We start from the raw sequence: 12,574 nt of genomic DNA on the forward strand, positions 1-12,574 counted from the left end.
GAGAGGGAATGTGACTTTGCTGATTCTTAGCCACTCTCTTAGCTACTTGATCCGGGGATGTAGCCGGGATGGGGAGTAGGGGTGTCCAAGCCGGGACAGTACGTGGCAGAAGGTGATGGTAGAGTGACCCGGCTGCATCACGAAGCGGTTGGCGTGGGAGAGCCTATGGCGCTCGAAATGATTTTCGCATTGGAGTCTCTTTGGCTAACCCTATGAAGGAGGTACCGGTCTAAAGGACGCAGAAGGTTGGCGAGCTACTCCGAGCGGCATGTAGAACATATCCTGTTATGAGACGCAGTTGTCGCATGAGTTTGCGATGGCGTGTGGGAACTGAAATCTGTACAGAGCACAGTCACACGGTTGCGTCTATCGGACACGTTATCCAAAGGGTAGGGAGATCTGTGGCAGGATGGTGATGAGCATCCCCAGCATCCCCAGCATCCCCAGCATGGCTTCATTCAAGGACGATGGGATATGTTTAAAGGAGATGTCGTGCGGGAATAGCTCCCCGGCAGTAAGAGCCGAGGTGAATGGATCGAGTAGAACTCTATTTCTACATTGGTAATAATAGGCCCCGCCGCCGGGATCGCATGAATATCGCGCGTGTATGCCACTCTATCGACGATCATGATAGCCATACAACATCCCACCAGTGTACACTTTGGAGCCATGCAAGAGTATCCAGCGCATGCATCACCGGCCTTTACGCCCATTGCCTCACCACACCCTACATCAGCCCGCGAGCGAACAGTCTCATATCTCAAGCTCAGCCATGACGATGAACATAATAATAATGCCCCTCCTCCACCACTCATAAGTCCCGCCTTCACGCCACCGCAAACGCCCTTCCACGATGACTCTACGGGACAACGGCACGACAGACAACCCCGGAGTATACCAGTCTCCTCCCCGACCGACTCCGAACGACAACCCAATCTTCTCCCCCAACTTCCCCACGTCGAATGCCAAGTCCGCGCCCGCATTCCCACGACCACCGGGCAGGAGATGTTCCTCCATCTCTATCACAACAGCGCCGACGAAAAAGAACACCTCGCCATAGTCTTCGGCCCGCACATACGGAGTAAAAGCCTCGATGCGCCGAGACCGGGTGAGACGGAGCGGGATCGAATGATCAGAGGTGCGTATGTCGGGACGCTCTTTCCCGGCCGAACGCATAGCCGCGTGGAGCAGATACGGCAGGAGTCTGGTGCGGCAGCGAAGAAGACGGGTGGGAGACCATCAGCGGGGTATCTGAGTGGCTTGAATGGACCTGGGCAGGGCCCGCCAAGTCCGACGATGTCGAGTGATGTCTCAGCGGAAGGAGGAATAGATTCATCGTATCCGGAGGAGCTAGGTCCACCAATGGTCAGAATTCACAGCGAATGCTACACCGGCGAAACCGTCTGGTCCGCCCGCTGCGACTGCGGAGAACAGCTAGACGAAGCGGCACGATTAATGTCCCTCCCCGCACCCACCCCAATCACTACGCCCAGCAGCGAGAACGGAGAACAGCCTTTACCTCCGAGCAAACTCCCCTCCTGCGGCGGTGTAATAATCTACCTCCGTCAAGAAGGCCGGGGCATCGGCCTCAAAGAGAAACTAAAAGCCTACAACCTCCAGGATCTCGGCCACGATACAATGGAAGCCAACATCCTCCTCCGGCACCCAGGCGATGCACGCTCCTACGGTCTCGCAACAGCCATGCTAATGGACCTCGGACTAGACGGTGAGCGAGGGATCAAACTACTGACGAATAACCCCGAGAAAGTGCGGGCGGTGGAGGGACCGAATCGGGAGGTGAGGGTGGTGGAACGGGTCCCTATGATTCCGTTGGCGTGGAAGACGGGTGGGAAGGAAGGGGTGCAGGGGGTAGAGGTGGAGAGGTATATCAGTACGAAGATTGAGAAGTTCAAGCATATGTTCTCTAGTGGATGAAGGAGGAACGGGGAATGGCTTCGCACTTTCACACGAGAAATACCCAACCATCACTGGTCAAATCTTATGGATGATACGAGTCTCAGTACTTGCTGAGGCGGAATTGCAGCTTTGAGACCCTGGCAAGACACGTCCAGGTTCAGGGGAAGGGCAGTTGCCAGTCCACCATCGACACCGCCATAGAGCCGATTCGAGCATTTGTGCTACACGTCCGACGGCGGGCCTACCTCTCACGGCTTATATTGGACACCATGCTGTACCAAAACCTAAGGACATGGCATGCGAAATCGAAGAGCGGATCAGATGGTAGTCTCGCAGAGACGCTGATCTGAATTGGTCATACGACAAATAGATATGTATATACGACCCTACATGACGACGAATTATGCAACGATTCTGCTCTGCTCTGCCCTTAATCCAGTAATCCTATTATGCCGTGTTCATTCCACCTACACGAGGCCATCACAAGATAAGAGACACTCAATACGAAAAGGTGGAGTCCCGATGCCGATCGCTGGGCCTGCCATTTCCCGCCGGTCAATAGCGCCTGGCATGAATTCGCCCACTTTCCCGACACACACAGTACTTCGAGAAGCTGCTTGCGAGTACGGTGTCGTAGCCCGCGATCGGGACTCGTCCTCCACCTACGTGCCTTCGGTGCAAAGTGGGCCTTTCATCGCAGCTGTGTGAACTCTGGTCCACCAAGCTTTTGTTCAAGCTTTCCCCGCACGTGTTGACATCACTTGGCAGTGCTCGCTTGCGCGAATGTCCGACCATTGGGACGCTTGACTGAACCATCGATGCCGTGCTAAAACGCCATATGCCTTCAGGCATGGCAATAGCGGCTATCATAGCCTGCCCATGCGTCGTCAGCTCGTAGCCCTCCGATGAAGGCTAACAGATTGTCCGGCATGACTTTCGGGGACAATAGACGAGCTTGACGAGAGCCGGGTATTGGAAAGGTATAAGACAAGGTGAATTGCTCCAATCGTACAGCGTTTCGTCTTCTCTGTCACCTCGTCTTCTTTCCCACCTTCTCAGCCCGCGGATATGCCGTCACCTTCCCTACAACTGGCCACGACCCTCCTTGGCCTGGCCTCTCATGCCTCAGCAGTCCTCATGCACAATGGCTTAGCCGTAACACCATAGATGGGTTGGGATAACTGCAATGCCTACGGCTGCGACGTCTCGGAAAATTTACTCCTAGGCACCGCTCGTCGGATGGTCGAGCTCGGAATGCGAGATGCTGGTTATTACTACGTTGTCCTAGACGACTGCTGGAGTTCGGGCCGCAGCAATAACGGAACGTTACAGCCGGACACGACCAAGTTTCCGAATGGGATGAAACACGTTGCTGATCAGATCCATGCCCTGGGGCTCGGGTTTGGGATGTACAGCTCTGCTGGGACGTATACGTGCGGGCAGTACGCTGGAAGTCTGGGATACGAAACTGTGGATGCGGATACGTTTGCTGGGTGGGGTGTGGATTATCTAAAGTCAGTATAGACAGAAACCACTGCAGATGGTAGTCGTGTTACTAACCATCACGTCCTCAGGTACGACAACTGCTACAACGAAGGCCAATCCGGCAGCCCTAATATCTCCTACGAGCGCTACAACCGCATGTCTGTAGCCCTAAACAACACAGGCCGTCAAATGATCTACGGAAAGTGCAACTGGGGCGAAGATCAAACGTATAATTGGGCGATCCAGCTGGCGAACTCGTAGCGAGCGACAGGCGACATTTACGACTCCTTCGATCGACCGGACCCGGCTTGCCCGTGTGAGGAGAAAGACGGCACGAATTGCGCCGACACAGGATATCATTGCAGTGTTATGAATATCATCAACAAAGTCGTGTGGCTCACCCATACCAGTCAACAAGGCGGCTGGAACGACCTAGACATGCTCGAGATTGGCAACGTAAATCGCTCACCCTCCTCACTTCAACCCCTTAGCTGGAAGTGACTGACATACTCACAGGGCGGCATGACCGACTCGGAATACCAACTACACATGACAATGTGGGCCGCCATGCGCTCGCCTCTCCTAATCGGCACCAACATCCTCACTCTCTCCCCCCAATCCTACAGTATCTACACCAACCCGGCCATCCTCGCCATCTCTCAAGACCCCAGCGGCGGAATCGTCCAAAGAATCTGGCGCTACTTCGTCCCTTCCACCGACCAATACGGTCTTGGCGAGATTCAACTCTGGGCAGGTCAACTCGCATACGGAGATTACTGCGTCATCTTCCTCAACGCCGCGAACGAGGACATGTACATGAACGCCACGCTCGCCGACATCTTCCTCGGAGCGGGATATTCCACCACTTCGAACACACAGAGCAATTTCGACGTCTACGATCTGGGGGCGAATCGGATGCCGAATGCCACTGCTCAGACGATATTAAATGGGAATTCTACGATTGGTGCGATGAATGGTACGAGCTATCTGTATAATTCCACGGCGCAGAGTTATGCCAAGGGGATCGCGAAGAATGATACGCTGCTTATGGGGAAGATGGTAGGGACGTGGGAGGCTGGTGGGCAGTGGGGTACGATGGTACCAAGGCATGGGGTCATGGCTTACAGATTGAGGCCGCAAGGGGCACCGACGACAATAAGGAGGAAGAGGGATGAGCTCTGATCAGTGAGCTCTTCGTTGGCAACCGTGGGTCTGTATGTAAGGCATGAGACTCAAGTAGTGTGTCACTATCTGTCTGTATGGACTCGATCGGCCGTTGACGTGCGTTACGGCTGTATGGCTAATCGTACTCGTGACACGAATGGCTACCTGTGATCCAGCCAGATTTGCACAACCAATAGTAAAGCCTCCCAACAAGTTTCAAAGTTGTGAGCCTTATCACTACCGCCATACGTCCTGAGACAGGCAGATCCATGGGAATATCGCAAGTTGTGCGAAATTTACTGTTGTCGCACCTTCCTTGTGCAGCAGCAACCTCAACTTCACTTCACACCACAACTTCCTAAAATGGACAAATTCATCTTACACCCAGCCCAAAAAACGAATCTTGATGGAGAATTATCACATTCTCCCTCTCGTGTCTGACAAGAGGGGGATTCGAACCCCCGCGGGCAAAGCCCATGAGAATACTGCTCGACTAGGTCGAGTAAGCTGAGCTTGAGTCTGAGCACTATATTAGTCTACTGAAAGTGCGCGAGGCAATACAACATCACTTACCACACGCCTTGGAAATAATTAGCGGCATTTCGGCGCCGATGATTGGCATAATTATTCACCATAACCACTCGGCCATCTTGCCTTCAACTGGATAGTGATAAAATTCTCATCTATACATGATCTCTGAGCCAAGCCTTCCGAAAGTCAGCCGAGGCATGTGCGTACCGCGCCTGAGATCTGGCAGTGGCCTTCTTGACAAACGATCTTTAATGGAGAGCATTGGATGGCTAGGAGAGCAGGACACTGCATCCGTGGGCCACCCTAATGAGTCGGACCACTTATGTGGCGCCAACGAGTCGACGAGGGAACGAAAACATATGCAAGACTAATCGTAGGTTGCTGAAGATGGGCTAGAGTACGTCAGAGACAGGGCTGCGTGCAAGGATTTGAATTGCATGACGAGCTTTGCAGATCGATCTCCGTGGCGAGCTCGAGGCATCATGCACTTTTCATCTACCAGTAGTGCCCATCCACCCTGACTCTCACCAAAAACAGATTGCCAAAGGCGTGCTCAAGATCACTGATCGTGGACCATCGCTCCAACGGCGTTCAGTCCAGGCCTTTGGTCCGAGTTCGGACTTTGGGAAGTCGTGGAGTGGAGCATGCATTTCTCAGCACCAAGACATCTCAATAATAATCAGCTCATACATTTGGCAAGTATTCGCTTTTTTTGATGTACAAACTGTTGCTCCTCTTCAAATTATTATTCCACGAGAAATCAGACATCGCTCCGGATATTACCGTGCGGTAAAACAGGCCATTCAGTATAGCCTTTCTCTCGTCCACTCTGCGCCTTCACATACACCTCCGGCTCTACTGCTGCCTGAGCTAATCTACCAGCACAATAACTCGCCAGTGACGCTCAAAGGAACGTCAAATACACATCACAAACATTTCCAATTTGAGGACTCCCCAAGACTTGACGCAAAGCCCTCGACCCAATACGACCTGTCTCCGTCCGGTACATTCACAGTAACCATTTGGGCTACCCATCCGAGAGCATACTTCGAGACCAAGTGAACCCGTTGGCTGGGCTTGCAATACCGTCGAGAGCATCGTAGCTCCCAACGGCGCAAGCCTGCGTCTCCAGATCAGTCAACATGGTCCGACGATCACGTCTTCCCAGGCCGGAGGACTTCGATGTCTCGCCAGTGAACGGCTTCCTCTCAGCCGAACCACCTCTCCAATCGCTTTCCAACCCATACTACGAGCCATGGGAACATATTGTGAAGAACCTGCAAGGCTTGATTCTGAGCAAGAGACTGCATGAAGTGGTGGACAGGCTGCCCATACTGAGCACAGACAGGCTCTCGGACCTCGCAGAGTGGCGAAGAGCATACAGTGTGCTAGCGTTTATCGCACATGCATACATATGGGGTGGCGAGAGGCCCATGGAGTGGGTGCCACCTCCGCTGACCATACCGTTCACGGCCACTTGTAAGCACCTTGAGCTCCCACAAGTCGCCACATATGCCGGACTCGTGCTGTGGAACTGGAAACCACTGTTTGAGGACGAACGAATAGACACACTGGCCAATCTCGACATGATAGACACCTTCACTGGGTCACTGGACGAGAAGTGGTTCTACCTGGTCAGCGTAGCTATTGAAGCGAGAGGAGCACCACTCATTCCACTCATGCTCCGTGCGATCGAAGCCGCGAATGATGGTGATCGACCAACACTCACCGAGTGCCTCCGTACATTCGCTGAGCGATTGGACGAGCTTGGAGGATTACTCCAACGCATGTACGACAACTGCGATCCACACGTCTTCTACCACCGACTACGACCATTTCTCGCAGGAAGCAAGAATATGGCCGATGCCGGTCTACCCAACGGAGTCATCTTCGACAACGGTGGCCCGATGAACAAACAACGCTACGTCCAATACAGCGGCGGTAGCAACGCCCAATCCAGCTTGATACAATTCTTCGACGTGGCACTGAGTGTGGAACATAGACCGACAGGAAGCAAGCACTCAGATACCTACTTCGACCATGGCAAGAAGAAGCCTTCGGCGCCAGAACCGAGCTTCATACATGAGATGCGGAAATATATGCCTGGACCGCACGCACGCTTCCTGGCAGAAGTTGAGAAGGTAGCCAATATCCGACAATTCGCGCAAGATAACCGACATGACAGATCGTTAGCCGTCTCCTTCGATGCTTGTCTAGCTATGCTCTCCGCCTTTCGCGATAAGCATATCCAGATGGTAAGCCGCTACATCATTATCAAATCTCAGGAAGCCAAGCGGAAGAAGGAGCAAGAAGCGAAAGATAAAAAGCCGAGCAAGCCACCAACTGAGGCGGAGCTCCCAGTTCGACCCAAGAGCGCGGCAGGCCGACCCGGCGAGGAGAAACCTCGTAAAGATCTCAGAGGTACAGGCGGCACGGCATTGATACCTTTCTTGCGGCAAGCTCGAGACGAGACGGGCGAGCCGGCTGTAGATGCTTGGGCGAGACGGGTATTGAATAAAGGCAGTCACAAAGGTGAGAGGAGGAATTCGAGGATCGAGGTTCAGGGTCTTGCGTCAGTTTGGCATGTGGATGATAGTGATGGTGGATTGTGTTTGTACTAGATGCACGAGATGGAAGGCAGCGATGCCAGGAAGAAGCGACTTGAAACGTCGGAGCTACGAGGTCACGAAATTAGAAGGATGATGTACAGAGCATGAGATGTAGGAAATGCATATCACAACCTTGCCTCAAAGTGTGCAGCAGAGGACATTGACCGCTATTGAACTGCAATCCTGTTTGTACTTGCGTAGCAATACCCTGCGCAGTACTATGGCACGCCTCCGCTGACAATGGTAGTATCCTTTGCCATGTCAAACTCAAGGCTGGCCCTGCCGTCAGTAACTCTGATCATGCAACGCGACTTCCGATGAACCTGCCGGGAGGGACTCCCAGTGGTTGTCGACCTTGCCGCATCTCGAACATTACCTGTGACATCTGAGCAGCATGTTTACATCTACTTGCACTTCCACACTACACTACTTTACACCCAACCATCCATATACTCATCAATCGTTTTCAGCTTACGAATCTCAGCCTCCGCCTCAGCGTATTCCATCAGCTTTAGAATAACACAGTACAGACATCCGAAGATATGGCCACCAATCTCAGCAACCTCCAGCGAGTCGCTCTCGTCCACAACACGGCCCTATCCCGGGTCGGCATCAAGCACTATGCCCATGCTTTGATGAAGTGTATGTGCTCGACTGCGAACCCATTTCGACTATCTCAGCTCACAATAGCTACAGACAACATCACGCCGACCGCCCCCGGCCCTTTCCAGGTTTTCAAGGAAATTGAGGAGATTGAGTCGAGCACCGCCAAGCCAGCCGTGATTCAACAACTCCAACATTCTCTTGGTATCAAGAAGCAGACTCATACCCACCACATCCTCTGCAAGAGCAACGCAACAGGTCAGACCGGCCGTGTCACGGTGAGGACTTCCATCGCGTTATCTACTGTATCATCTACTGACAGTCGTCTGTAGGCTCAAGATGTAGATCAGGGATCCGAGTATCTCGCTCCTGTCACCATTGGCACGCCAGGCAAGACCTTCAATCTGGACTTTGACACCGGATCTGCTGATCTGTGGGTCTTTGGTTCGAAGCTCTCCACGGATCAGAGAGGCACACATACCATCTTCGACGCCGCTGGCAGTTCATCGTATATCCCAATGGATGGGAGTACATGGAGCAGTACGTTCCCCTTAACTCGTGCTAATGCTCTCGCCTAGTGAGGTAGCCGCTGACATGATATCACGACAGTCACCTACGGAGATCAGAGCAGCGCCAGCGGCACCGTAGGAACTGACACTATCGTCCTCGGCGGCCTCACCGTCCACAACCAAGCCATCGAGTCTGCCGACAAGACCTCCTCCGAGTTCACTCAGCAATCCAGCGACGGCCTGCTAGGCCTAGCCTACAGCAGCATCAACACTGTGCAGCCAACCTCAGTAGCGACCCCTGTCGAGAACATGATTGCCCAGAAGGACATCTCTGGCGCTTCTCAGCTGTTCACCGCCTGGTTTGAGCCGCCGACGGGCAATAGCTGGTACTCATTCGGCTACATTGGTATGAAAATCTCGCATGGATGTTACCACATTGTATCTGTTCTGACAGGTTCCACTAGACCAAACGGCTCTCGGCGGCGCCACACCCTCCTACACACCCATTGACACGTCCAATGGCTTCTAGCAGTTCCCATCCACCGTCGCCACGGTGGGCGGCAAGACCGTCGATCTTGGGAAGGACAACACCTGTATCGCTGACACGGGTACGTTCCCAAACACACTCTTCCATCAATCAGCGAAGAATAAGTTCGCTAAATAGATCGCCCTTACGGGTTGAACAGGAACAACCCTCACCCTCCTTGCCGACCAGGCCTGCAAAGAAATCTACTCCTACATCCCCGGCGCTCATCTCGACCCATCACAAGGCTGGATCTTCCCGTCCTCCACGTCACCCTCCTCACTTCCCGCCATCTGCTTCGCCGTAGGCGACCACCTCTTCCAAATGGCACCGTCAGATCTCGCGTTTGAAGAGCTTTCAGGTGGAATGACATTCGGCGGCATCCAATCCAACGGCAATCTTGGCCTTGCGATACTCGGAGACACTTTCATTCGAGGCATCTACGCCATTTTCGACCAGGGAAGTAATCGCTTTGGTGCCGTTCAACGCCCTGTAGGCAATTCTGGCCAGGGTATGTCGAGTGGGATCCCTATCACGAGCGCCGCTACTTCGACGAACGACGAAGCCAGCCACGGCCACCACGGCCACCATGATCACCCAGTCCACGATGACGATCACACGTCAGGATTACACGAGCATCACGGCCACGAGAGGCTACTCGAGCACCCTGCTCCTCAGCATGACAACCAAGACAAAGACAAGCACTGGTATGATGCCCTGCTTCACCACCCAAAACTCGACAAGCAGCATGATCCCACCAGCGACTATTCGAGTCGTAGCTCTGGATAGGGTTATGGTGCAAGATTAAGAGAGAGCGTGATGGCAATGCATGAGAGGGTGGTGGAGTAAACGTGAGTTGGCTTGGTGGTGGGAGTAGTGCATGGCTGAACCTGAGCATTGCGGCCAAATAACTATGTAGTCTGTCTCACCTGCGTACGACCCGAGATCGTTGCCACCGACGTGGATTCGTTAACATGATCTCGCTACATCTTGACTCTGGACTGACCTTCCTGCGATCATGACATTCCGCCAAGCCGGAGTCGTCCGCTAGCGTGATCTCGGTCTTGAGCAATGATGTTTGGTTTCCATTGTCAAGCGCCTGCGCCAACCTCACCCCTCACGTTGTCGACCTCGCTACGTAGCAAAGCACTGCTATGCCATCAGGGCATCACAATCAGCCACACTACACGCTTGAGGTAGACTCCATCCGCTATTGTGCCATCCAGGAAAATCACAAAGGCATCGGCGCCCAGCTCCGACACTCTGGCCAGAACCATGCTGCCCAGCGTCAACAACAGCACACGCGACTCAGTGCCATGCCCTTCCCCGCAACAAGTTCGCTTGGGAGACTCTGGGGTGCATGTCTGCTACTCCAATGCCTATTACCGATTGGTCCAGAGCTCCATAGGAAGAGCTCCTCGTGCATGCCACGAGCTCTTGACATCCTTCGTAGGCAATAATCAGTCCACCCTCTGCGTGCGCCGCAGGCAGGCTGAGACAGCAGGCTTGCCAGCCATACCTTACCTCGATGTACCATCTGAAGTACCTCGAGCATAGCCTTGGTTATGCAGTCTCCGCGTACTGATACCCGAGGTTTTGCGATTTTCGACCTCAAGCAGCAGTAGACCTATATCAGTGGGAGGTGAAACGAGATAGGTAGGTCCATGATAGAAGGCTCGTAGTCGCGTGCTTTGACGATCTACACCAATTTCAGAACTATATTCAGTATTATTTCCCTTTCCTTCCTGGCGAAAGAACATATGTCAAACATGGCCGAAAGCGAGAAGAACAAGCTCGAGCTCGTGCAGACCAATGCCACGGATCAAACATCGTCAGGCGAGAAGCTCACCCAGCAGGAGACCCTTCAGGAAGTCGATCTCGAGAACCACCAGGCTTTCAAAGGCGATGACTCTGACGGAAAGGTCCATTGGACCATCAGGAAACTCCTAGCTGCCACTTTCCTGGCTATGCTGTACACAGGTAATCAGTCTCGACCCGAGCAAAATCGACCAAGATCTGACAAGCCGCACAGGCTCTCAGATCCCTCTCTACTTCGCCGGAGCAACACTAAGCTTCATCGCTAAAGACATCGGTCAAGTGAGGCCATCGGATGGATCCCGGTAGCCAATACTTTTGCTATTGCGGCGGTATGCCCTTTCGTCGGCTACATGCAGGATTTGTTCGGGAAGAGGTATATTGCGTTGTTTGGTGCATTGCTGCTGTGTACCGGCTGTGCCGTGCTTGGTAGTGCGCATAGTCTTGCTCAGGTGCTTGCGGGTATGGTGAGTGTTTGTTGTTCTGCGTTTCCTTCCCCAAAGGACACATTGCTGACGTGAAGGGAAGGCCATGGCTGGTGCCGGTGCAGGTACGTTCATGACTTCGCTCACATCCTCGATCTAGTTCCTCTAATCATGTTCAGGTATTGGCGAGCTGACCGGGCTTGCTGGGTCAGTTGTAGATCTCCTGGCGCTATGGAATCGCTCATCAACTGACACCATTTACCAGCCTCGCCGAGACGGTGCCCGTTAAGCAGAGAGGCTATTCTCTAGCCATCCTAACAGCCTTTGTGCTACCATGGTGCCCATACGTCTTATATGCAGAGCTGTTCTCGACACATTCCACCTGGCGATGGGGTGCGTGGATTTCGCTGTAAGCTTACCAGACCTGAGATGACTGTTCGCGTGCTGACTGCCTGGAAGCATCTTCAACGGCGTTACTGGCATCGGTCTGCTCTTGACATACTTTCCTCAGGCTCATGTCCGCGCTGAAGGCTTATCTTGGCAGGCGGTAGTCAAACGCATCGACTTCGTGGGTGGTGGGCTCTCTATCGCCGGGCTTCTGCTTTTGTAAGCCACGGTCTACGTCACCCAAAATCTCGCATCACTGACTCTTCCAGCTTGATTGCACTACAAGCAGGAGGCTACTCGCATCCCTGGACCTCCGCTTATGTCTTGTGCACTCTACTTATTGGACTCGCGTTAATCTGCGTCTGGGTCTTATGGGAGGCCAAGTTCGCCCGATACCCTATGATTCCACCGCAATTGTTCATGGGCCAGAGAGTCGTGTCATTGGGCTACGCCGTTGCCTTCGTGGCTGGCATGAACTTCTTCTCGCTGCTTAACTTCTGGCCATTGACGATAGCCAGTGTGTATGATCCAATCCCGGTCAAGATCGGCTTGCGAGGTATCTCAGTCGGGCTAGCCACGGCAAGTACATTGTCCACCTGAGCCACG

The 12,574-nt window shown here is 53.4% G+C and overlaps 6 protein-coding genes across 6 annotated transcripts; all 6 read left to right on the top strand.

Annotated features, from left to right (window-relative positions):
• Positions 1-669: 669 nt before the first annotated feature.
• On the top strand, positions 670-1,935 carry RIB1 (GTP cyclohydrolase II; the record flags this gene model as incomplete). Its single annotated transcript, XM_064841721.1, has 1 exon — positions 670-1,935. The coding sequence occupies one exon, from the start codon at positions 670-672 to the stop codon at positions 1,933-1,935; it is 1,266 nt and encodes a 421-aa protein (XP_064690556.1).
• Positions 1,936-3,084: 1,149 nt separating this feature from the next.
• On the top strand, positions 3,085-3,663 carry LTS14_009039 (uncharacterized protein; the record flags this gene model as incomplete). The annotated part of the gene is made up of 2 exons (XM_064841722.1): positions 3,085-3,431; positions 3,492-3,663. 2 exons carry the CDS (start codon positions 3,085-3,087, stop codon positions 3,661-3,663), a joined length of 519 nt encoding a protein of 172 aa, XP_064690557.1.
• A 108-nt stretch (positions 3,664-3,771) lies between these two features.
• Positions 3,772-4,577, top strand: LTS14_009040 (uncharacterized protein; the record flags this gene model as incomplete). Its single annotated transcript, XM_064841723.1, has 3 exons — positions 3,772-3,858; positions 3,919-4,461; positions 4,530-4,577. The coding sequence occupies 3 exons, from the start codon at positions 3,772-3,774 to the stop codon at positions 4,575-4,577; spliced, it is 678 nt and encodes a 225-aa protein (XP_064690558.1).
• Positions 4,578-6,239: 1,662 nt separating this feature from the next.
• Positions 6,240-7,718, top strand: LTS14_009041 (uncharacterized protein; the record flags this gene model as incomplete). The annotated part of the gene is made up of 1 exon (XM_064841724.1): positions 6,240-7,718. One exon carries the CDS (start codon positions 6,240-6,242, stop codon positions 7,716-7,718), a length of 1,479 nt encoding a protein of 492 aa, XP_064690559.1.
• A 530-nt stretch (positions 7,719-8,248) lies between these two features.
• Positions 8,249-10,130, top strand: LTS14_009042 (uncharacterized protein; the record flags this gene model as incomplete). The annotated part of the gene is made up of 6 exons (XM_064841725.1): positions 8,249-8,348; positions 8,403-8,587; positions 8,642-8,849; positions 8,919-9,256; positions 9,351-9,426; positions 9,505-10,130. 6 exons carry the CDS (start codon positions 8,249-8,251, stop codon positions 10,128-10,130), a joined length of 1,533 nt encoding a protein of 510 aa, XP_064690560.1.
• A 980-nt stretch (positions 10,131-11,110) lies between these two features.
• On the top strand, positions 11,111-12,568 carry LTS14_009043 (uncharacterized protein; the record flags this gene model as incomplete). The annotated part of the gene is made up of 8 exons (XM_064841726.1): positions 11,111-11,321; positions 11,374-11,438; positions 11,516-11,623; positions 11,685-11,706; positions 11,761-11,788; positions 11,847-11,990; positions 12,041-12,187; positions 12,238-12,568. The coding sequence occupies 8 exons, from the start codon at positions 11,111-11,113 to the stop codon at positions 12,566-12,568; spliced, it is 1,056 nt and encodes a 351-aa protein (XP_064690561.1).
• Positions 12,569-12,574: the final 6 nt, after the last annotated feature.

This window comes from Recurvomyces mirabilis, assembly GCF_035927965.1.
Source record: "Recurvomyces mirabilis strain CCFEE 5264 chromosome Unknown scaffold_29, whole genome shotgun sequence".
Classification (NCBI taxonomy): domain Eukaryota; kingdom Fungi; phylum Ascomycota; class Dothideomycetes; order Mycosphaerellales; family Teratosphaeriaceae; genus Recurvomyces; species Recurvomyces mirabilis.